The sequence below is a fragment of the Impatiens glandulifera genome, chromosome 4 (assembly GCF_907164915.1).
Source record: "Impatiens glandulifera chromosome 4, dImpGla2.1, whole genome shotgun sequence".
NCBI classification, from domain to species: domain Eukaryota; kingdom Viridiplantae; phylum Streptophyta; class Magnoliopsida; order Ericales; family Balsaminaceae; genus Impatiens; species Impatiens glandulifera.
In genome coordinates, this window is record NC_061865.1 from 1769851 (window position 1) to 1793812 (window position 23962).

A 23962-nucleotide genomic window follows, 5' to 3' on the forward strand; every position below is an offset into this window, starting at 1 on the left:
TAATATAATTAAAGCATTTTTTATTCTTAAAATTTATTAATTTTTGTATGATTAAGGTGGAATATAACTTTTTATATTATTATATATTTTAAATATATGTACTTATATTTTTAAAATATATAATAGATTTTTTATTATTTTAATAATATATAATTAAAATATAGATTTTTTTTTGATGAACTAATCGCCAGTTCCAACAAATAGAATAAATAAAAAAATTGTAGAATTTCTTTTTTTATATTATCTATTATAGGGGTTATACTGAGACTTTCTCGATAAAACATATCAAACTTTTTAGAATAATGATAGGGGTAGCGAATGGGGCAGCAAACTACGTGGAGTGATGATTAGACATGTTGACTCAGTATTTATTTAATTTTTTCTTTTATATTTATTAATAATACTAGCATGTATCCCGTGCATTTGCACAAATAATATAAACCATGAAAAAATATTACGGTAAAAATTTTATGGGCGGGTCAACCTACACGTGCATTTGTACGATTAATAATATAAAAAAACCTTGGAAAAAAATTACGGATAACATTTTAAATTTTATTTTTAATCGTTTTAAGTTTATGGGTGGGTCAATCCACAATCCGACCCAAGTATCCATTTACTCAACATCATTATATATATATATATATATTAATATTAGTTAGTTAAAAAATTGAATTTATATTAATGTACACTTTAAAAATTAAGCATCATTATATATATATATATATATATATATATATATATATATATATATATATATATATATATATATATATATATATATATATATATATATATATATTAGTTAGTTAAAAACTTGAATTTATATTAATATTAAAACGTCCCGCGTTTATCAAATTTGGTGTTGATTTTAAAATATAAAGTTTTTGTAGCTTAGTTGGTTAAAGAGTTATATTTGTTTGGTTAGGTTGCAAGTTTGAAACATACTTCTAGCATTTTTTATTTTATTTTTAACAGTTTTAAATTTAAATACGGGTCAACCCACAATCCGACCCAAATATCCAAATTAACCACAGTTCTCGCAATTCGAATACTTTAAAAATTAAGTATCATTATTTATATATATATATATATAGATTTGTTCTTACATTAAAAAAAATTAATTTAATTTAACAACTAACAGCTATAAAATTTAATAGAAAGTTATGGTAACATAAATCTTTTCTGACAAAAGTAAAAAGTAAAAAAAACAGAAGAAAAAACATTGGTAACGTAAATACATTTATTGTGTATTGACCAGCTTTATGCGTAAAGTGTTATTTTTTATTTTTAACGAGAATCGAGCTTGTATTAATTCATTTAATCTATCTAATCACTTTATTTAACTATTAAAATATTAAAATTATTTTTTATTAATCCAAAAAAAAAAAAAATATTGTTTAAAACCCAAAAATACTTAAATTATTAAATAAGTTGTTTTTAAGAAAAATTTTGATTAAAAAAACACTTAATGGATCAATTGGAATAAGTTGGAAACGAGTGTAATTCACTCATTATGGATCAATTGGAATAGGTTTGGAAAAAGCGTTTGTTTTTTTTTTTTAGTAATCAAAATGATGTTTTGAATCTTATATATATTTTTTAATTTTAAAAAAGTATACATATATAATATTTTAATATGAAAAATGATAAATATAATTAAGTAACTTCTTAATAAGCTTAATATTAGGTTCAAATTTAAATAGATACATATATTTTTTAAATAGTCTTATAAATATATAAACTGCATAACCTTAGAAGCAGCCTTAGCATAAATACATATTTTTAAAATTAAGTTAATGTTTATTATAATTATGGACTAAGCTTAATTGGCCCAAATAACTAGTGATTTGATCCAATAAGATCTGGTGCAAAAATAACTAAGCCCAATATTAACTTTAGTAGTTTTGTAATAATAATAGTTAAATGTTAATTTTGATTAATAATAAATTAATATATTTTTATCTTCCATTATTTCATTCTATGTTCTAGAAAAAAAGTAAAATAAATGTATATATTAATCAAAAATTTACAAATAATTTTTTTAATGAATTATTAAATATTATTCACCTCACATTAGGTACACATAAATTTCACATGTTTTTATCCCAAAATTGTCCTCTACAAGACTATAAATCTGATGAAAAATTTGACAGAACGACCCTAAAATGGTTTTATTTGATTTTTTTTACGAACGCATAAAATTAAATGTATTAGTGTCACTTTTTATTTTTTTGGACGAAAATGTCCCCATTGCGAGACGCAATTGAGTGCATTGTGAAAAGTCTACAATCGCAAGACGTAACCCTAGTTTTTTCTCGCAACTGGCATTCGAGAGATGCAACCGACATTCGCAAGACGAAAAATAAATAAATTTGTCTCGCAACCGTGTTTGCGTCTCGCGATTGTGGACTTTTCACATAGCATTCGGTTGCGTCTCGCAACGGGGGCATTTTCGTAAAAAAGAATAAAATGTGTCATCAGCGCATTAAAATTTATGCGGCAATCTTTAAGGTCATTCAGTCAAATTTCCTAATCTAATTCGGTTATGAATTTTATTAATTATTTTTAACCCAATATAGTTTAAACTCTTAAATTTAAGTGTAACGGCTTACATTAGTTTCGTGTTAACTTGTTTTAAAGAATAAATTATAATTTTAGAAAAAAAATATTAACTTTTTCAGAAATACTTTTTCACAATCAACTCATGGTTTCAATTAAATTTTTCTTCTTCAATTTTTTAATTTAAATATAGAGTAATCTTATACAAATAAACAAAATAAAAATTATTGTACAATCAACTCAAGATAAATTGTTAATTGAGTTTTTATTTGTTTTAGAGATAATCACTTTGTCACACACACATGAACCATGATAAACAATATCATGATAGGCTTTTTATAACCACTTTTTCCGACTTTGATAATCAAATTCCTTGGACAAACACTCGATCAAGTGACAATAATCTTATAAAAAATCATCTTACAATCAACTAAAGATAAATTGATAATTTAGTTGTTATTTATTTTACAAATAAAACTTTTCATTAATCATTAAGTCGACAAAGTGAAAAACATCGATATATCTAGTTGGAGCCTTTAAATCAAACTAGACCTAAATACAAATTGTCTAATTTAATAAATTAGATCTAGGCTGATATTTATTCTTTTTCTTCTTCATCATCATATTATTATTATTGTTATAACACATAATTCTCAAGCTCTGCCTTAGAATATCCATCTCTCTTTCCTTCCTCATCTCCTCTTGCTCCATTGAAGCCAATCTTGTTTGAAGAATCTCTATTGTTTCTTCTCTTTCTCTTAAAATCCTTTTAAGTTCTTCATTCTCCCCTGATCTCCAATACATATTCTCTCCTAATTATAAACACATCAAAAAAAATATATCAAAAATTGAACTTATAATAATAATTAATTTATTTGGATGTGGGCATGGTCGGTCCTCAAAATCGAGCTGCCCTAGTTATACCTTCTTCTTCTTTTTTTTATCTAATTTAAACTAATATCCCATGTTTTGATCAATTTTCTTGACTTTAGTATATATAAATTAGTTTTTTTTTTCTAAATTAGTGAAGTTATAATAAAATTAAAAAAAAATGAATTTACTTGGCAATTACTAATAATTGGGTTATGGGGTTGGGCTAACCAAAACACATGTTTTATTGGGCTTATTCCATATTATAAAATATAAATTTAAAAATCTTATGGAAAATAAATTTATATGTAATGTTATGTGTACCCATTTAATTTATATTTAATTATGTGTACCCATTTTGAGACCTAATTTGATTGAGCGATGGTATAATTGAAGAGGAGTTAGGGTTTTGACACAAATACTACCTTATATTGAGATATGAATAATTTATGTAAGAGTTCGTTTAAGTGACTAAAAATATTACGAGTTCGATTTCATTACGGGTAACGGCGATGGGTAACGGCGATGTGATGTTATGGCGGCGAGTTCAATTAAGATCGAAAACCGTTGAATGAATTAGAATTGACATTAATTAATTAATAATATTTACCTTGATGGGTTTTAAGAATGAGATCATCAAGCTCAACTTTAATGGCAAGATAGAGCTTCTTCCACCTCTCGACAGCTTCATCTCTGCAAGTCCTCTGTCTCTCCTCCTCTACCTCTTTATCCTCCATTATTAAGGAGGATGACGTCATCCTCAATTTCTTGATCTCTTGTTTGAGCTTGTTTCTCTCTTCTCTCCACTCTGTTTCTTTGAAGGAGAAAATCATGGTGTCTTGATCAAAAGCTAGGGTTTCTGTCTCTCTCATGATCATGATTTCACGAATTTCTCTCTCGAGAAGATTGAGTTTGGATCTTAACCCTTGTTCAATAAGAGATGGAGATGATGATGATGATTTGTTCTTGTTCTTTGTTTGTGCTCCACCCATGGCTGCTAGAATAAAAACAGAGTAATTAGCTTCACTCTCGTAGTGTTTGGTTCTAAATGTGACCATTAGATTAGATCCACATTTATATATGAAAGGGAAATGTAATTAATAATTTAGGAGAGAGTGGATAAGAAATAGACAAATGTGTGAGTGAATTAAATGGCTATAAATTATTAAGGCTCCTTCTTTCACTTTTTTATTATTAGGTTTTTTTATTAAGAAGGTAGAACCAACCAAATTATATATTGATTATTTTTAAAGTGGTGTGGATTATCGTGTCGAGAGTTGTGCCTAATTTGAATATATATGTAAGAAAATTGATATTTGAGTCGGATTATGGATTGACCCGCTCGTAAACTTAAAACGGTTAATAATAAAATTAAAAATGTTATAAGTATATTTCGAACTTGGAACCTTACAAAAATAAGTATAACATTTTAACCAAGTGTGATTGGAATATTATAGTTTGCCGAGAGATAATATGTCGGTATTAATTGAAAGTAGTTAAAAAATATTAATCAAATATTTGATTAACCAAAGTGTGATTAACCAAAATGTGAGGTCACAATGTTAAATATTAAATATTAAAAAATATGAATCAAATATTTGATTGACTAAATTGATAGTATAAGGTAACTAGATGAGAGGTTTATTCGGAAAAATTATATGATGAAATATGTTAGAAGATAAGTTATTTTACCTAAGTGAACAAAATGTGGAATGAGAGAATTTTTTTTTTTTTTAATATATAATATTCATGATTTATTAATAATTTTAAACATTGAATATATATTATTATTTTTTTATTAAATTTATTTTTTATATTTTTATCTGTGTATATTCTTAGTTCGAAATAAATAAAAAAATTAAGTACGTATATTTTAAACATTGAAAAATAGGAAATTAAAAAGTAATTTCATTTTATTATATTAAAAAAACATTTAGTGGGCTTAAGCCAAATTCAGTCCTAATTTAGATTGGTAGTTTCATGTGACCAATATTTGTTTTAAAGATAATTAAAAAATTAGAGGTAGATTGAACTTGATAAAAATTGGGGAAATTATAAATAATTTATAGAAAAATTAGGAATAAAACGAAAGTATTTTACCTATTTTGAGAAATAAATAAATAATAAATTAAATTTGAAAAATAAATAAATAATGAGTTAGGTGACCTTCTTACAATTAAAAATAATACATATATTTGTTTGAGTGGACTTATGCCTAGAGGAAATATGTCTGCCACAATTTTTAACCTAATAAAATAAGACTTTTTTTGGATTGAGTTTCATAAATATTCTTTTAAAATTTATTAAAATATTCAAATTAAGTTAAATATATTTTATTTGATAACTTAAGTGATTAATAATTAAAATATTTTAAAACAAAAATCAAACCTCATTTTATCTTAAATTTAAAAAAAATAAAATTCTAAGGGATAAATATTAAATATATCCACAAGGTAGAGACATTTCTTATATTGATAGGGCATTTAAAATTATTTTAAACATGGTTAGATTTTATTTTTAATTTAGTCCATTTTAAAATTGGTATTAATCTCCAAACATCTTCTAAAAATTAAAATAATATATATAAATTTATTTAAAATATATAAAATAACATATTTTCAATTATTTGAAAAAATATTATAAAACATATATATGAAATTATTTTATATTTTAAATAATTATAATTTCCTGTCATTCTATCAAGTATCAACATCAAATGACTTTATCACGTAACTAATAACTTAAAAATATATATATGAAATTATTTTATATTTTTAATATATCTTTAGTTATTTTATTAAATTTAATTAAATATATATTTTTTTAATAATTTATCTTACAAAAATCCAAAATAACCTAACAAATAATTTCCCCCCAAAGATACATAAAATTTATAGAAAAGTCAAATTCAAACATGGTATTTTTGCCAGTAAACAGAAGAAATTATATTATATTTAATTTAATTAAATACAACATATCAAATGTTGCCCGTGAAATATGCGCTCTATGCCAAGCAATCAATAATACACTTTGACTATATCCCATATGATAGTATTAAATTTACTCAATTGTTTGGAATTTTAATAATAATAATAATAATAATAATAATATTAATATTATTAATTCAGTAAAAAAAATATAAAAAAAAGTGGGCTAAGAGAAATAGACAATACCCATCCCAATTAAATTATAGTATTATTTTAGTAAGATTATTTATAAATAATTACCATTCCATGAATTTAATTTGTCTTGGTAATGTGAAATATGATCAAATGGAGAGCACTCATTAATAATAATTAAGTTATTTTACCTTTTATAATGATATTATTAATTATTCTACCACTTTATATTAATAATTATACTTTTCTTATTTTATTTTAATTAATATCAATAAATAGGTCTAGACCACAATACACATGTAGAGCACAACATAGATTTAATTAGAGCATCTTAGCTGGATAATTAATTAGCATCCCCCATTAAATGGATTAATGATAGGGACTTGTTTGGTTCACAATATTTATATATCTATATATTTCCTAACTACTACATAACATTTAACAATTAATACACTAAATTGACATTAAAATGTAAGATTAAGATAATGTGACAATGTGTTTTAATATTTTGTGGTTGATAAGTGTGAAAAGGGTCCCATTTTATTGAATTGCCCATTCAATAATGTGATGTTATTATTATTATACCTCATTTTAATGATAGTTGAAATTCTGCATCCACATGCCTATATTTAGGCCTATAGGTCATTGTTATAACTTATAACTCTACTCATTTGTTACATCATGACCCCTTCAATCAAATGGACCACAATTAAAGAGAAATGACAAACTCTGACTAAATTTATAAAATTATAAAATTATGAAAGTTTCACTAGTTTACTTAAATCCAGAATTGGTATGCTAGAAGAATTATAGACTCCTAAAACTAATTATTACTCTAATTGGGCCTTGTTTGGAATGGTTTAACACAACTATTATATTTCTTAATGAAAGATTCTTTGATATCTAACAAACTGAAAATGAATGAAAATGAATATATTTCGTAATTAGTAGATGCCATATTTGTTTGAAAAGTAAAAATTCATTAATCATATATTTTTCATTGCGACATTACAAAGAGAATGAGAGCTATTGTACAATTTAGCAACAATAGAAAAAAATGAATACTATCGTCTCATTGTTACATCGTTTTTGTTTTATCTTATTAACATTTAAAAATCTCACATTATGTTTTTGTTTTATCTTATTAACATTTAAAAATCTCACATTATTTTTTTCTCTCTTTATAACGTTTTAATTCATCTTGAACTCTACATACCGTTAATCGAATTAAATCATCATTTGAAATACATAAAAAGAAATTCACTTTACAAAAAAACAAAAAACAAAAAAAACACTGAAGGGTATAATGGTCATAAAAGACAAAGGAAATTAGAATTCTAAAAACATCTCAAATCACTAGTGTACTAGTACTGTAAACAAAGATAAGATATCTTACAATCATGATGTCTCAATCTATCTATGTGCAAACTTCTTCTTTTGATAATAATAATACATGTGATATTTGACAGTGATTATAAAATCAAAAAAAGAATCCAGATGAAAATTATTACAAAGTTTTGTTTTACTATCATCTCCTTCGTCTCGACGGCCCACCTGGGAATAGCTTCATTATCCATCCTAATACCCGTTCCACAACCTAACCGACAATAATCCATAACAGTTACGATAAATATAAACTACCAATCAATGTTTTTAATCTAATCCAAGTCATCTTGAATTCACATAACAATTTCGGGATTTCAAAGTTTGAAAAGATTCGTTACCTCGTCACCTTCATCAGCATAAGCAGTATTCTCATTAGTATTACTGTACGATTCCGGTTTTCTCGCAATAGCATTTACATTAGCCATATTTTGAGCAGTCAACAGTTCTAATCTTTGAGTCTGAGATTCTAGTTTTCGTGATAATTCCTTGTTCAATTCCTTTAATAGGGGAAGACCATAATTAAACCACACCCTTAATATATAAAATTATAGAGCATAAATAAAAGAAATGAATAAAACCTTAAACTTTGAATTCTGCGAAGATTCAGCTAATAAAGATCGCAATAGTTCTTCTTTCTCCAATGCCAACTGCATTCATAAATTTCATCGTTAATGTGATGAGGCAACTACATAGAAAGATAAATTTACATTATTTACCTCAGACAATAACGTTTTAATGTTGTCAACCGTTCTCAATTGATCATATGGGAGTTGAGCATTAAATTGTGCATTTTCTGGATTCAATGAGACATCAATTCCCGGATATGTGGCAACAGTTGTTCCTCGGTTTAGAGCTTCTGCTGAAATATCCACATCGTCTACAAAGACCAAATCAACAATATAATGCATCAAGAAAGAAGCATATAACTTTCTTCAAATAATTCTCACAAAATTCATTATGATTAAAAAAAATGTTATAAAATACGCTGTAATCAATTAAAGAATGAACAAAAGAGTTATACCTAAATCTTCTGTTGTAGTCGACATATCTCTCCTCTTACCAGCACTTTTTCCAACATCAGCAAACTTATCATTTTTAGAAGCTTTCAATAATTTCGATTGTAAGAGCTTTTTCTCTGTACAAAAAGAAATAGAAGCAAGGTGAAAATCTCCTTCAATCAAAGCCTTTAGACCCTAGTGAACAATTTACTATATATGAAAAATAATTATACTCATTTGAACCATAAGGAAACTATTTTAATTTAAATACATGAAAAATAATTAACTAGTTCAAAGGTAAAAATGCAATTTCATGTCATTGAATATGAAAATGTTTTGAGTTGTACTCCTTTTTAAACCTCGAGAATAGCCGAATCATCCTCACAACAGAATTCTTGGAGGAAAATAAACATACTAACCTTCTAGTAAAGCATCTATAGTCGATTGCAAATCTTGGCGCTCCTTCTCAAAGCTTGACAACTTCTTTCTGCAAGAATGAGTAAAATAAACCAATTACTGCAACAGTATGAAGTAAGCAAAAACCTTAATCTTATCAATTTAACCAAGGAAATAACTAATTAAACAAACAAAACCTACTTTTGTGATGAATGTTCAGCTGCAGATTTCTCCAATTGCCTCCCCAGTTTCAGCTCATTGGATCGCAGCCTCAATACCTGCAGATAAGTACATAAAGGAGGATATCAAAATGATATGAGGCAAAAAGCAAATAACTATAATAGGGTTCGAAGAGTAATAATTGTGAATATCAAAGGAGAATACAGAAAACATACACAAACAAAATCCAACAACAATAGAATCAGTACAAGCTACCTTTTCTTCCAGGCTGATTACTTCAGATGCTAACAGTTTTGCACGTTCGTCAGCTGCATTACATTCTAGATGAGCATTTGCATATTCCATCTTTAAAGAATCTACTTTCCCCTATCAATGAATGAAAAGTAAACTTCATGATTAATTTTACATTGTAGGTTAAGTTAAAGGTAGCAAAAATGAACAAATGGGAAATAAAATCTTTTAAATTTCTCTATTTGGAAACCTTAATTTGTTCCTGAGCCAAATCAAAATAAACCTATATTAATATTTCAGAGAAAGAAAAGTCGCATAATAGAAATATCCAAAGCATGATGAACAAAATTATTAATCAGAATTTCAACGTAAATGCTGCCAGTAAACTTATATCTGGAAAGTAATTTAGTGATTTTAGAGATAGCAGAAACTCATTTCACTTGAACAAACTCTAGGAAACATGAATCTTTTGATGGATAAAAACAAACAAAAAGTAATACCCTAGGAGTAATTTGTATATCCAACTAAAACACTCATAGAAGGAAGATTTACACTAACCAGAAGGTCCTTAATTTCCTCCTGTAGCCTTCCCATATCACCTTTTAGCTGGTTGACAAGACTTCCCTGTACATGAATTGGGTTTACTTGCTTGGGTTATACAAGTGTTACAAAGTATACATCATACAACATGATAAATGGTCAGCATCTCATCTACCTGCTGATTGTAACTATCTGTCAAAGCAGAATTTTCAGAGGCTAAGGATTCAGCTAGAGCACGCGAAGACTCAAGGGCCCTCTGCAATGAGAATTTCTCCTGTGTAAGGTCTTCAATATGCTGCAATATGAAACATAACAGTATTATGTATTGTTTTCGAAAATCCATAGAGGATAAATGCATGTGACAAAACCAAAGCTGTGGTAATACACCATAAGGCAAACCTGTTCTAAAGCTGCAAAATCTTCGTCCTGCTTATGTGAATAATAACCACCTTTGTTCTCCATCCTGTCTTCATTCAATCTAGGCATTTTATCTCCGTTAAGAGTATACAATGATGAGTTTGTATGATGGTCCAATCCAATTGCTACATCTGATGACAACATCAATGCAGGCTGAATCGCATCTGCAAAAGACCTATTGGGAGAAGAGAATCCTAAACTATCCTTATTTCTAACATTCACAGAGTAAGGGTCAGTCTTCGTCTGCTCAGGATATGATTGGGGAGTAGAAGAAGCCCTTTGTATGCTAATGGAATCCAGGAAAGATGGGCGAGATCTTCTCGGGTTTGTTTCTTGTGCTAGGGAAACTTGGCTAAACTCACTCCTCTTATCAGATTCAAAACCATAACTCTGTGCAGCAGATCTAGTCAAATCTTTCTTTCCCATATCTGCAGATATTTCACCATTAGAAACCAGGTGATTCTTTTTATCAATTCCATTTGTAGGATTAGGCTCTGTAATACAGTTGAAAGTGAACAAAGATCAGAAATATATCCAAAAGATCAGCAATATATCCACATCAATCTTTTCCAGCAGAGAAGTGGAATGGGGAAAGAAGATTACCAGCAAAAAAGACGGATACCTCTATAGAATGAGGGAGCAGGGATCCTGCCCTTGTCTATGCTCGATGGCCTGGAGTGGTCAACCTTATTTTGCAGAGAAGACACGGTATTCCCATATGAGGTGGCTGTGTTGATTCCCGAGAAATCCTTCATATAATCATCATTTTCTTTCACATGGGTTTCCTCCAACCCATAAAAAGTTGATGCATTAGATCTTCCATCAATATCTTTAAGCCCTAAAGGATTAGAAGTAATCAAGCTATCACTAGATGTGTCGTAAAGTTTTCTTCCTGAACCTATTCCAGAATTACCATTCTCGTTTTTCACCTCTCTTATTTGTTCATCATCATCCTTAGTTGTTCCAGAAGTTAATAATGAATTATCCCTCTTAGAACCTTGATCATTCATAGATGCTAAGACATCACCAGAAAGTAGCCTAATGTTATGCAAATTTACAGATGTTTTGTCATCATTTAGTTCAGTAATAGGATCATCAACTCTGCCAGATGTACCAGGTTCATCAGAATTCCTATAACTAAATTGACCATTCACTAAAGGTTGTGTCTCATGCAAATCAACATTTGTATTATTTAATCCATTCTTAGATGCAGTCTTGGATGAAGCCTTCTTGCCCTGACTAGCTGCTGTTTTCTTCTTCCGAAACTCCTCCAGCTAAAAACATAATAAATCTAATCATGTAAATAATTGAATGGCAACATAACCAAAAGATGAATTTACATGATGCATTTGCTGAAACTATCCATTTTTTTCGTTTTCAAAAAAACTATCTATAACTGCAATAAATTCACCATGTAAATTCTCTTCCAAACCGATAAAGATTCTTAGATAAACAGATGATAAAAATAAGTAATCAATGGAAAAACCTCAACTATTGCATTCACAAAAAACTCATACCATCCGTTTTCCAGCTTTCAACTGCTCCTGCTTCTTCGCGTGTGCCGACGCCATTGAGAATCACGCAAACCTTCGAAACTCCTCCAATTCAGCAATTTTCACAAAATTATACAGAACACTAACAAATCGCCGATGCAAAACGAAAATTCAAATACGCATAGCGACGGTTTTTTAAGATCATTTCAGATGAAATACAAAAAAAAATGAAAAGATATAGCAATAGATTATAAGATCATTGATGATCCATCCGGCTAGGGATTAAGAGCCAGAAAAACGTAATCGTTTAGAATTGTACAGGATTTAACGCTGTTTTTGCAGGAGAAAAAGGATTCGATCTGATCGGAAACGGTAGTTCATCGAACAATGGATTTTCAGATCTCCTCCATTTCCCTCCTTCCTCCACCCGTCGCCCTTCTTAACTCTCTCTCTTCTGTAATAATTTATGGCTTTTAAGTTTTATTAATAACTTTTAAATTAATTAAAGGTTATGTGATTTAATTTTGAATATATTATTTTTTTTTATTGTTTTTATTAATATATTTTTTAATTTAAGAAATTAGTATTAATTTTATAATTTAATATTTAGTTATATATAAATAATAATAAAATGGGCATGTTTAGAAACGTTTTTTTAATTTGAAATTGAAAAGTGAAAACAGAAAAATATTTTTATATTTACCATTTATTATATTATTTATATTTTAAAAATATATTATTATTTAATTATATAATAATATTAAATTATATTTGAATCTTTCTTACAATAAACTAAGACGAGTCATCAGACTTTCAATTATTGATACAAAGCCCATTCTAAAGAAGATTGAGATTTGGATTTTGAGGCATATAGTTATTTTGGGCTTGGGCTAAAATTTAATTTGTAATTGGCAATTCATTTGTGTGGATTTGGGCTTGAAATTATCTAAACCAGTCTTATGCCGAAAGAATGATTGATACAAATTTAAGATTATCATTATTTTTATAAACTTTTAAGATTCTTATTAGTGTTCTTTAAATGTTTAATGTGGTATTATTAAGGATTTTTAATAAACTGTTTCAAATAACTATAAATTAAATTTAAGCCATCAAAATAGGTGAGATCTGCCGTCTCAAATTAAGTTGTCCCTTACTGAATCATTTATCAAAACAACATAATTTTAATAAATTAGACAAATAAAAAATTATATATATATATGAAATAAACCCTAATACTAAACCCTAAATCTTAAATTCTAAATCCTAAAAAATTATATATATAACATTTTGTTATAAAATTTAATTTTTCTCTTTCCTCTCTCCACTCTCTTCTCTCTCCTATGAGACAGCAGATGAGACATTATCTTAGGACATCATATCCGATTTCATCAAAATATAAGAATATTTCATGCGCCTCTCCTCCAGAGCCGGTCCTGGGGCCTCTCCTCCAGAGCCGGTCCTGGGGTAAGTCCGGCAAGCCATCGGGCTAGGGCAGCCCATTTGTTAAAAGTATCAAAATATTTAGTTATATTTATTGTAATTTTAAACCTAAATAATTGTAGCTTGGTGGTTCAAGATAAGCATTTAAAGTTTCAATGTGATTATGAGTTCAAATCTCATCAAAAATGATATTTTTTTTAATCAATTTTTAAAATTGGAGGACAACAAAAAAAGAATTTCGAATTTTTTCTACCGAGGATAGGGTAATACAAATCTCGGGGCCGGCTCTTCTCTCCTCATTCTAGGTTCGAGCACCTCAGGCTTAGGCGGCGCGCTTGACAGGTCTGGCTAAATTAGTTAGGTATGTTTACGAGTTTATATATTTAATTCGCAAGAATTAGTTAAACTCCGAATGAGTAATGAAACAAAAAAATTGAATGAAATTAGTAAATGAGAGACTTGTTTTTGTTTGATCTTTGATATATAAAAAATTAGGTTCCTATTTAGAATTTGTGCAACTTATAATTAATAATGAATAGATAAACATTTTTTAAAATCTTAAAAAAACAAAACTTTTTATTCCGGATGAAACCGGTTTATTTGATTCGATACGGATTTAAATAGACCCCACATTAAATAGTACATTCTAGCATATGATAAATAATTAATATATATATATATTTAAAATGATACTTTACTTGAGAATATGGGAAGCTAATGGGTGGGGTCCCCACCCCACTAACGAAAACAATATTAGGTTGGTAGGGTGACGGAGATAGTAACGTGATTTGAATTTTTTTCAAATAATTGTTTTGGTTTTTTTTTTATCAAAAACGTGATTTGAATTGATAGTGACACGTGGCAATCAATTCTCGTTCTCTCTCTACATAGAAAACAGAAATATTTCGTCCACTTGTGAGGGGGGCAAACCACATTCACATTCGTTGTGCCACGTAGATCCCCGACATCAGGCATCCTTTGTGGGCCCTATCGGTCTCTGTCTGCGCGTCTTTCTTCTCTTTCCTCGCCGTTTGGATACATAGATAGATATTTATAATTAATTTCATATTTTAATTAATAAATAAATCATTTATTTTTATATTTTACTATTTAAGATTTAAATAACTCAATCTCACTCAAGTTTAATTATTTTACTTAAATATAATAAAACAATTAAGATAATTTCTCTTTAAAATATAAATAGACATATTAAAGATTGTTTGATCATGAGCTATTTAAGTTATTTTTAAACAATTACTTATTATGTTATGTTATATTTATTAAATATATATACAAAATTAAATAATTTATTTTTTAATCAAGTAATAATTTAAATTCATAAATTCAGGTTTTTAAAAAAACCAAAAAAAAAATTCAATAAAACTATTTTAAGCTTATTTTTTACTTTAACAAGAAAGCTTGTAGTTTCTTATTATAAGAATGAGAAATAATTAAAACATATACGTTGGTATATCAAAAGTTGTTAAGAAAAAGGAGGGGGAAATAAATAAGTTAGAAAATAACATTAAAATCAAAATATGAGTTTGTTATAAAAATTATGGATGACTTTGAATATATAACATATATGATTTTATTATTTCAAGATGTATATGATTCTAAACTCATTTCTTAAGACTCCAACTCACCATCTAACTTATACGCATAATGAGTTTTTGATTTATTATCTTGGAAACACATAGTTATCCAATAAAAACTATTTTATATGTATTTCATTACTCAATGTATTTTAATATAATTACAAACTGAGTTTAAAATTATGGGTTTAATTTTATTTTTTTATATATATTTTTTTATTTTAATCTTGTTTATATAATTTATTTTTTATTTTTTATATAATATTTTAATATATTATTTTTTTTATATATATTAATATAATAAATTTATATATTTATATAATTTATTTTTAAATATATATTTAATTAAAAATTTCCTATATATTTTGTTATGTATCCTAATTTTGATATTATTATAAATTCTTTATTAAATAAAAAAAATATTGGAGTTTAATTTGTAAAATTTATAAATATGCATATAGTATTGAAAATGTTAAAAAGTTAATAAGAAAAGAAATATTTTTAAAATATTATTTTAAGTTTTGAAAATTAGTTTTTGGGTTGAAGATTAATTACTGTGACGTGACGTTTAATGTATGACCTTATACCATCTCTGATTTGTCAAATTCATTCATTCGCTTCATCTTCTCCCCCTTCTCACTCTCCACAAACCTTAAACTCTCCAACTCCACAACGCTTCCCACCCCATAACGCTTCGTTTAACATCAGCAGCCAACAACAGTTGAAGAAGACCCATGACTCTTCTGCGGTTGAAGAAGATCCCACTACTCTCCCAAAACCCATAACTAACACATATGCTCATTATAACAATGTTACATATAATAGATTAATATATGTAATTTGAACACTTATAATTATGTAGGATTAAATAATTCAAATTCTTAACAAAAAAAAATAAAAAAAGTAAAGGTAACAACAAATATTACATCTAATTGCAGAGTAACACAATTGAGAAAATTTCTCCAAAATGAAACAAACAATTGAGACTAAAGAACAGGTCAAAATCCAACAAAAACAACAATGTTTTAGTAACAAAAAATATATCAAAATTCAAAACATGTCAATATATTTGACCACTTTCCTTCTTTTAGACACTTCTATCAATCGTCATCATAATCATGACATGCACAGTTACCACAAGACAGACAACAGGAGAAAAGAAACAACACAAATTAAAACGAAAACAAAAAATTTGGAAGAACACCACCATAGGTTTTCTGTTTAGATGAGGATTAACGGGGCATTAGTTGATTAATCGTCCCTCCATCTGTTGACAATTGACATACTTGAGAAAAACCAGTGTAGAATTGTTCCTAGGTGGGGCACGAACACGAGTTGACTTGCGCAGAACAGGCTCATCTACTACAATACTGGAAGCGGTCTCCTTTAGCATTTTTTGCATCTCAGAACCATAAAATTGATTTGTATAGATTGAATCAAAAACTGGAAATCACTCATCATATGAATGGTTAATAATTTGACTAACTAACCATATTTTACTATATTACTTCTCAAGGTGCTTAAGAGCCCTCTTTCTTTCACATTTTCGGTTAATGAGCTCATTAAAACATCCAATTATCAAAAACAAAATTTAGAAATATTAATGAGAATGTCAAAAAAAACTTAATCAGACAAACAAAATCGATCAGCACTTATGAAGTATGAACTGCGTCATCATCTCAACAAAAATAAAATATATCAATATCTTAGTTCAATAATTATTACTAGAGACAAGAAAAAACAAACGGAGAGTCGAAATATATGTATTTCATGTAAGGAGCATTACAACACGTGGAACATAACAATATGTGGAACATTGCAATACACGCAACATTATATAAACTCTAAACGCTAATAATGCAGTTAATTTATTCTCCAAAATAAAAAATATTAAATAAACCATAAACTCTAAACACACTTGAATAATCGAGACAAGGAACGACGACACAATCTTTTCATCTAGAGACGAAGATGATGTTGGAGGGTCGTTCTGATGTTGAACAAAGTTAGAGTTTGGAGAGTTTAGGGTTGGGGAGAGAGTAGTGGGGAGTTGGAGAGTCGTGGCGCTATGAGAGAACGGGAGAGACTTACGAAGAGTCGAAAACCGTTTTAAATGAGTAGCTTTTGCCGCATGATGTCATCACGCGTAATACATATTACGCATCACTGATCACGGGGTAAGACGAACATTTCATAGGCTGAAAGTGTCATTTTTGCATAGTTTTACATAGTTTATGACGTTTGGATCATTTTGTCAAATTTCACTAAGAAAGATGTTCATAGTTTAAATGATAAAATTCATATTCATAGTTTGAATGATTATAAGTAAAGTATAAAAAGTCTTGTTCAAAAGATCATGATTTATTCCTATTAATAAAGTTTTAAGATAAAGTTTGATTAATCATATTGCACATTAATTACATCATTCAAATTATTAAAACAATATTCTTTTAAATATCTAAACATGAAAAAAAAATATTTAAATGAACTTATGATTTATTTAAATAACTCAAATCCCTATAAAGCTTAATTTGTTTTAAACAAATAGTTAGTAACTAAAGTAACCAAGATCATACCATCCTAGTTATGAGGGGGTGAAATTACCTTGAGTTATGTTGGCTTAAGCCACAATAGTAAAAAATTATTTTAAAAGAGACATAGATCCACTCTTTTATACTTATTTCATTAATAATTTCTCATTCATTTTTTTTATAGTCAATGTAACTCTAATTTCTATATATATTCTTCCATATTAGATTAATAATAATATTGTTAAAGGTTTAAACTTGATATAATGTGAAATTAAAATGTGTCACGATTACCAAGAAACATGAACAAACCGATACTCTTGTATCAATCTCTACAGTCTAGAGTGAATTAAAATGCATGAAAGTCTTCACCAATATTGTTAAAATGGGGCCAAGACTGTCTTGTGTTCATCTCCAAGACATGAACATTCTTGTCTGTCTTTATTTGTGTGTGTGTCTGTGTGTGAGAGAGAGAGAGAGAAGAAGAAGAATCTGTTTGGTTGGCAAATGATTCTTTGCTTCAAAGATGATGGATGATACAGCATTATGTCTTGGGCAGAGTTTCCCATATATCATATTATCGAACCCCTCCTTACTTTTGCTTTTTCAAACCCTAGAAATTTTCATTTGACCGGTCAAATTTCTTTGACTTGTCCCTATCATATATCATGCTCCTCCCAAAAACACGGGCCCCTCCCTGTTTTTGCCTTACAAATCCAAATCCAAATCCAAAGGGTTATTATGATTCAACTTATATATTGGATTACTTAACAAGCTCATTCATTAGTGTTATCCGATAAAGAATGTCTTATCATTTAGCAAATAAGTGGAATAACTTGAGCATGAGTAAAATTAGAAGAATAAGTTGACACAATTAAACATGTCAAAAGCACAACATTGTTAATGATTCGAATAAACTAAATAATATCAAATATATCTCAACGTTTAGCGAATAAAATTAATTTGACTAACCCTAAATATCAAAATAAAACATTATTGGGTTACATGATTTCATATACCAACATTGAAATAAGTTATATTAAACATTAATATTATTTTGTTAAATATTTCAATAATTCATTATTATAATATATCTCGAATTCATTTTTTATTAAAAACATAAATAAAATTAAAGTAAGAAATATTTATACTCATGATTATCTTTGGGATTAACAAATGATTAAAACAACATTTGAAATGGATAACTTGATCTTACTTTATACCTATATATATAGGTCTATATTTATATAAGAACTATATAGTTGTGCCTAAATTATTATGGATAATTACAAGAGATTTCTATACAAATTATAATAAAACTATAATAGTGTGTTGAATTTGGTGGGATCCAAAGAGAATGTCTACATGATTAACCTATATTACCTAGGTCATTTTCTTTTTCTATCCAAGGAGGTGTATAACTTTTTTTATAAATCTCGAGACTACGACTCTCGATTCATTATTTTTATAATAGTAATTGAATTAGTTAATAGTAACAAGCATTCGCTAGCTATTAAGTTTTCTTTTACAATATACAAATTTGATTAAATTTAAAATCAAATCAACAATAGATTTATTTATTAATTTTCAAATAGAGCTAGCTAGGGTTTAAGGGTCTCTTAATTTCCTTAAGGATCCAAAGCAAAACACAATCATTAGTGGGAACAATCATTGCATCTTCATTTTTAAGATTTATATTGGTTGGTAGTGTCATTGATTTTCCCGCCTATATATCAACCATATTCTTTCTTGATCTATCATTAGACTAATTTTAATTTTTAAAAAGTAAAACCATATTTTTGATCATGTTTATTAGGGTTGATGAGTATGGCCTAAATAGAACCAATTAATTAGTAAAGGTAAAATAATATTGAAATTAGTTATTTGATGTATTTTTATTAAAGAAAGTAAATTTGTAACGTGGTCCTAAATTGATCTTGTCATGCATTATAACGATCTGAATTCGATAGTTTCAAGTAATTGTTTAGAACGTGGTTGCTTTCTTTTTAAAGTTGTATTAAATATTAATTTATGGTCCCATCCAAATTGGAAAAATAATAAATTAATTAAATAAAATATATTATTACGTTTTTTGAGGTGTGTACATCGGACAGGAAGAGTAGTGGAACTGGAGCCGATTACTGCATAATTCTTCTTATGGGCCCCACAGAATTCTTTCCCTCCTCTCTAATAGAAAACCTTGTTTGTTTTCATATAATATATTTGAATGTTCCATTATTAAGAAAAAAGAAAGTTGTTTAAATACAACTAAACTGAATGAAAATTAAAAAAATTAAAATTAAAATTTATAAGAACTAAGATATTACAAAGCAGTAAGAACTAGTTTGATCTTGGTTTTTCTGATTTTTTTCATTTTTTTTTATTAAAACTCTCTATCACATTAATATATTAAAACTATCAAATTACTTAAATAATTATTTTTTATTATAAATGATACGCATTATACAACTACGATATTAACGGTTTTATAATTTTTTTTAAATAATATGGTAAAAACATTGATTACTAACTAAATAGGTAGATCTAACTATACTAATCGCTTTAATCCTAATTTTTAAGCAAATACTCAAGAATTCAGGCATCACATACCGAGTCATGTTTCATAAAAGACTTTAAATACTAACCTCCCGATAATACAAAATAAGTGAGTCATCGTTACGTTTGTGACATACACTACAATACTATAGGTAGTTGTATTTTTATGTATCCTCTCAAAAAATAGTTTAAACCATTAATACAAAGATCAAATTACTCTTGTTTTGTGAAATAATCTTGAAGAATGTTTTGAATTGGTAATCCTGATGCATTTGATTCCTTACACATAATCCAAAATCAAATACATAGCATGCTTTGGTGCAGTCAAAGAGAGAGATGTGAATAAGGAACATTGGAAGAAATAATAATAGATTGGTGCTCATGCAAAATAATGATTATGTCCCCGAATATTTGATTGCCAATAAGGGCAATGACTGTCTGTCGATCAGTCAGAAATAAGGACTTGTTTGATTTCATTATTACAATCAAACTGTCTTTATTTCAACTGAATATACATGGCCCACAATCCTTTCTTCTTCTCATCATCGATCAAAATTAGGGTTTTTCTTTCCTTTCTTTTTTTCCCACAAAGCTAATTCTATTTCCATAAATGGTTATCACTTTCTTTTTCTTTTATAGATGATTTCAATCTTCAAAGCCATTAACTTTGCTTGTTGTTGGTGGTAAAAAGGACTAGTTATATGTATATATCTCTCTTTAAGCCAACATATAGATCAAGTTATTTGATATTTAAATGGTAGAAATGTTTATTTTCAATTATTTACATGTATAAATTATGATTTGATTTGATTGATATTTTTTTATGATATATATATATATATATATATATATATATATGAACATCTTTAAAAAAAAAATAGTGATACATCAATCAATAGAATCTTTCAAAGTTTATATTCTTCACTTTAGTGATCAACAACATTGTCACTTTTGTTTCCAAACTTCAAGAAGTTATTTAATAGAATATTAAAATGTGTCACTCTTAATTTATTACAAATTATATAACATTAAATATTGTCCATTAATTTATTTTACAGTCTTTTTTATATTTTTAATTAGAGAACTTTTTCTTTTTTTTTTATAGAGAATACCATATTCAATAAAAATTGTCTATATATATTAAAAAATAATAAGAAATTGTTTAAACAAAATAAAAAATATTTTATAAAAAAGTCACAAAATACGAAAAAAGATATATGCAAACATGTTACCCGATTAATTATCAAACTCGTATATACTCAGAAAGAATATATTAGTTGAATCAAACAAGTACATAATTTACTAGGTTGTTAAAACAGTAAGTATAATAATTTTAAAATGTGAATGAAAACAAACAAGACCTTAAAATAAAGGTAAGGAGTGATGAGAAATGAGGGATAGAGAAGATATATCTTGGGACCCACACATAGACTGTCGCAATGGATCCGTTTCCATCTGATCATCTCGATATTTTCAAATATTGATCAATCCGAGCCGTACGATATTTGTAATCATTATATCCTCCATTAACATCTCTGTCTCAACTATTTTATAATTTATTAATTGAAGAAGAAGAAGACGACGAAGGCTGGACTGAACTCCCTCCATAAATACATCAATCCCCTTCAATCTTCATCATACTATTACCCAAACCAAACATCTCTCTTAAATTCTTGATTTCAATCCAAGGTTTCTATTCTGTTTGTGTATGAAGTATGGATCTTTCAAGAAGACAACATGATCAGGTAAGATCTTTTACAAAACCCACAAATTCAAATAACCAATCTTTGATTCTTTTCAACTAATTTATTTGATTGTAAAATATGATCAGGAAATGGACAGTCAAACCCTAGAAAGCATGTTGGTTTGCACAAAGCCACAGATAGAGAAGAAGCCAAAGCCTCAACCAGAGCAAGCATTGAAATGTCCAAGATGTGATTCTTCAAACACGAAATTCTGTTACTACAATAATTACAGTCTTACTCAACCAAGATACTTCTGCAAATCATGTAGAAGGTATTGGACTCAAGGTGGAACATTGAGGAATGTTCCTGTTGGTGGTGGTTGTAGGAAGAACAACAAAAGGTCATCATCTTCTTCATCTAATTCATCTTCAACATCGAAGATTAGAACCCACATAGAGAATCAACTTGAACATCATCATCAGCAGCAACACCAGCAGCAGCAACAACTATGTCATCTCCAGTCTTTGACATATGATCATTCAAGCCATGATCTTGCACTTGCATTGGCTAAGTTTCAGAAACAGTCAAATGGGCAGATGAGATTTGATGATTCTGATAATACCCATATGGTTGGGATTCTTGGAAATCAGATTGAATCATCTAATATGAATTTCAATAATCTGTATTATGGGGAAATGGGTTATAACAATGTGGGAAATGGGGGAGGGATTAATATGGGGTTAAACATGGGGGATCAAGATCAAATGATGATTCCTTTTGAGGAATTGAGTGGAGGAACTGGAAATGGAAGGGAATTGGGTGAGATTCGTCATGAGAATAATAACAGATCTTCACTTCTTTGGGGATTTCCATGGCAGTTTGGGGATGGAAATAACAGTATGGGAGTGGATGTTGATCCAAGAGGAAGCTGGAATGGAATAGGATCATCTTGGCATGGACTTCTTAATAGCCCTCTGATGTAGTTTTATTTTTATCAACTTGGAGATCACAAAGATGATGAAGAAGAAGAAGGGGAGGAGAAAAAGCATCATAGTTTCAACCTTTTTTTAGTTTGTAATGACATGAGTTTATTTACTCATGAATCATCTCTAATTATTAATTAATTTTCTTTTTTTTTTTTTTTGAGAGAGGGGGAAAGGAAATTAAGATGTATCCTTGGTGAAATTTAGTGAAATTTTAATTATTATTGTTTAACAATCCAAACAATCTTTAGCGCACTCTTGTAGACTAAAACAAACTAGTCAAGATTAGAATTTGGAGGAAGTTGAAGTTGGTAGATAAATAATGACGAATAATATGATTTGAAGCGTAATAAAAAAGGAAAATAAGAAAGTTTAATACAAAATTAAACGCAAGTATAACCATTGAACGAGCTCAAAATGAGTTGAGTTGAGATTCAAATAGACCTTAGTTTTTATGATGTATGGTTTGTTTTGGAGTCTTCACTTAAAAGTTGGTGAAATTTCAGCAAGAAAAAGAAATGTGTGAGTCTTGACCTTGTATTATATGAGGATCATTAGAGTAAAGTAAGAAAATAATACAAATTTACAAAGAAATACTAAAATTCAAAGACAAAATACATGTAAAAGTAAAAGAAAATGATAACAACAATCCACACAACATTAAGTTGCAATCAACATCTAAAAGATGATCTAATAACCATTGCGATATTAAGAAGGTAAAAACTACACTAAAGGGTTGAATATGTCATGATTATTTGAGCATGTATAATGATAATAATTAATTTAGAATTATTGTTTTATATAGCTCAATCTTGTTTTTACATCACTTTCTTTTAGTTGATTTTGAGGTATAGATAAAATATCAAAATAAACGTAAAGCTAAACATCATTGTGTAGTTAATGTCTAGTTAAACAGATTAATCAACATTCTTCTAACATATTTAATTAAACACGGACATAATATAATCAACATAAACCTATCG

At 27.9% G+C, this 23962-nt stretch overlaps 3 protein-coding genes across 5 annotated transcripts; 1 reads left to right on the forward strand and 2 right to left on the reverse strand.

The window, feature by feature from the left end:
• Positions 1–3079: 3079 nt before the first annotated feature.
• On the reverse strand, positions 3080–4457 carry LOC124936850 (golgin subfamily A member 6-like protein 4). Of its 2 annotated transcripts, none has more exons than XM_047477374.1 (2): positions 4043–4457; positions 3080–3371 (listed from the first exon to the last, which is right to left on the reverse strand). In XM_047477374.1, exons 1-2 carry the CDS (start codon positions 4422–4424, stop codon positions 3130–3132), a joined length of 624 nt encoding a protein of 207 aa, XP_047333330.1. In that variant the 5' UTR covers positions 4425–4457; the 3' UTR covers positions 3080–3129. The 2 variants fall into 2 exon arrangements, with proteins under 2 accessions (XP_047333330.1, XP_047333329.1); XM_047477373.1 differs by having other exon boundaries at positions 3080–3374.
• Positions 4458–7830: 3373 nt separating this feature from the next.
• On the reverse strand, positions 7831–12636 carry LOC124935750 (protein BLISTER-like). 2 transcript variants are annotated; one of them, XM_047476172.1, is made up of 13 exons: positions 12217–12636; positions 11322–11973; positions 10682–11127; positions 10458–10577; positions 10301–10366; positions 9767–9877; positions 9533–9609; positions 9355–9422; positions 8959–9072; positions 8654–8814; positions 8516–8584; positions 8276–8434; positions 7831–8148 (listed from the first exon to the last, which is right to left on the reverse strand). In XM_047476172.1, the coding sequence occupies exons 1-13, from the start codon at positions 12268–12270 to the stop codon at positions 8080–8082; spliced, it is 2166 nt and encodes a 721-aa protein (XP_047332128.1). In that variant the 5' UTR covers positions 12271–12636; the 3' UTR covers positions 7831–8079. The 2 variants fall into 2 exon arrangements, with proteins under 2 accessions (XP_047332128.1, XP_047332127.1); XM_047476171.1 differs by having other exon boundaries at positions 10682–11193.
• Positions 12637–21865: 9229 nt separating this feature from the next.
• LOC124936278 (dof zinc finger protein DOF2.1) lies at positions 21866–23231 on the forward strand. Its single transcript, XM_047476761.1, has 2 exons — positions 21866–22056; positions 22143–23231. The coding sequence occupies exons 1-2, from the start codon at positions 22027–22029 to the stop codon at positions 22977–22979; spliced, it is 867 nt and encodes a 288-aa protein (XP_047332717.1). The 5' UTR covers positions 21866–22026; the 3' UTR covers positions 22980–23231.
• The last annotated feature ends 731 nt before the right edge of the window (positions 23232–23962 follow it).